Source organism: Octopus bimaculoides, chromosome 5, assembly GCF_001194135.2.
Source record: "Octopus bimaculoides isolate UCB-OBI-ISO-001 chromosome 5, ASM119413v2, whole genome shotgun sequence".
Taxonomy (NCBI): Eukaryota; Metazoa; Mollusca; class Cephalopoda; order Octopoda; family Octopodidae; genus Octopus; species Octopus bimaculoides.
Window position 1 is genome coordinate 77183472 of NC_068985.1, and position 1949 is coordinate 77185420.

The 1949-nt window shown below is 38.0% G+C and overlaps 2 protein-coding genes across 2 annotated transcripts in view; both read left to right on the plus strand.

Annotated features, from left to right (window-relative positions):
* Positions 1–1344, plus strand: part of LOC106875163 (gelsolin, cytoplasmic) — an 85933-nt gene extending 84589 nt beyond the window's left edge. The window contains exon 25 of the mRNA XM_052968074.1: positions 1107–1344. Within this exon, the coding sequence (XP_052824034.1) occupies positions 1107–1344 (238 nt within the window). The remainder of the gene's footprint in view (positions 1–1106) is intronic.
* Positions 1–1949, plus strand: part of LOC106875165 (uncharacterized) — an 11191-nt gene that overhangs the window by 5060 nt on the left and 4182 nt on the right. The gene's annotated exons all lie outside the window — the stretch shown is intronic.

Genomic DNA, 1949 nt, shown 5'->3' on the forward strand with positions numbered 1-1949 from the left:
ATATATATATATATATATATATATATATATATATATATATATATATATATACACACATGTATGTATATGACGGAATCTCCTGTCATTAGACAACGTATGAGGGTTCGACAATTTTCTTACCGAACAACCACACAGATGATTTGGATTGACATAAGCTCACCCCCGCCATCAGATCGACATTACGTGTACAAGTGCAATGGGTACCACATGTCAGATGTCGAAATGATAGCAGAGCAACGTGAAACGAAGTGCTTTACTCAAGAACACAACGCAACGCCCGGTCTAGGAATTGAACGCACAATCTCCCAATCCGGAGTGCAACACCTAAACCACTAAGTCATGCGCATATATGTATGTATGTATGTTTATCAATTTGTGTTGCAAGATTCCTGATGTGATATTGTGCGTTGAAGCAGATATACGATATGAGCAGCATCTATTTGACAACCCCACCCTTCAACAAGAGTTTGCATCCCTCAACAGACAAATAACAAAATAGAAGCACGCCTTACCATAGCCAGTAATAAAGTTAGGCAAATTTTAGAACAATACAGGGTAATACACACTCAATAGACATATATGCATTTACCTGTGACACATATAAGAAATAGGGATAGATAAATAAAAAAAAGATTTTGAGAATAAATTAATAAATATATAAATAGATAAAAAAATAAATATATTTGTCATACACCAGTGATAAATATATGGAAAGGGCATTACTACAGAATAATTTCACACACTAGACTTCCCAAATAAACATTTTTATTTACCGAATGCGAAGAAATATATATATATATATATATATATACATATGAGGTGCATTCTTGAAGTTTTGAGACTTTCATAAGTGAAGTAATTATAACTGTCGTAGATTGTTGTACTTTTAGTATATCATTGCTATACACCGAACAAGATGACCAGCCAACTTTTGCTTTCCCAGATTGAAGAAGATGGCTGTAACTGTACTTTGAACACACCATAGTAAACACTGCTTGTCATAGCTGACTAGTTTGCAGAATGCAGTGGAAACGGTTGGAAGATCGCTCAGAAACTTATGAAATGCTCTAGACTGCTTATAGATTAACTTTTCGCTGATACTAAAGGTTCAGGGACGGTTCAGAGGATGTGAAAGACGATGAGAGGCGTGGTAGTGTGAGGGACGTCAAAACATCAGAGCTGATAGAGAAAATATGCAACTTTCTGGGTGAAGACCATCGTGTATCTATAAAGGTTATGAGCATACAGTTTGGAGTTAATACGGCAAGTGTACACGGAATTATTCACGAAGATCTGAAGATGCGCAAAATTTGTTCCCAGGGTGGTCAGGGACGAGTATCTTAGTAACCAACTACTTGACAGATATGGCCATCAAAACTGTTCCACATTCTCTTTACAGCCCAGACCTTGCTCCGTGTGACTTTTGGTTGTTCTTCACTCTGAAGAATTTCAGGGGCACTCGTTTAGAACACGAAGGAGTTTGTGACAACGGTCCTGGACACCTTCACTTTGAAGGACTTTCATGGGGCCTTCATATGATGGCTGGAGTGCTACAACGAGTGCATTGAAGTTAGAGGATCCTACTTTGGCAGGTCAGCTTGTTTGGTGTATAGTAATGATATACTAAAAGTACAATAATCTACGACAGTTATAATTATTTCACTATTAAAAGTCTCAAAACTTCAAGAATGCACCTCGTATATATATATATATATATATCACTCTCTCTCTTCCCTTTACACCGGCATGGTCACATGCTTCCGGTCAATAATCCTTTCCTTCCTCGGCTTTCGCCAAGTAACGCACGCCACCACTTTGTCTCTCTCGGTTCCGTGCCTCATCGCGTTCCTACACACATAATTTTTCTCGTCTGGCCGTAAAGCCTTTTCTGTTTGTTTTCCTGTCTTGTTTTTTGTCCGCCACTACATTCCTCCATGGCTAGATTTAAT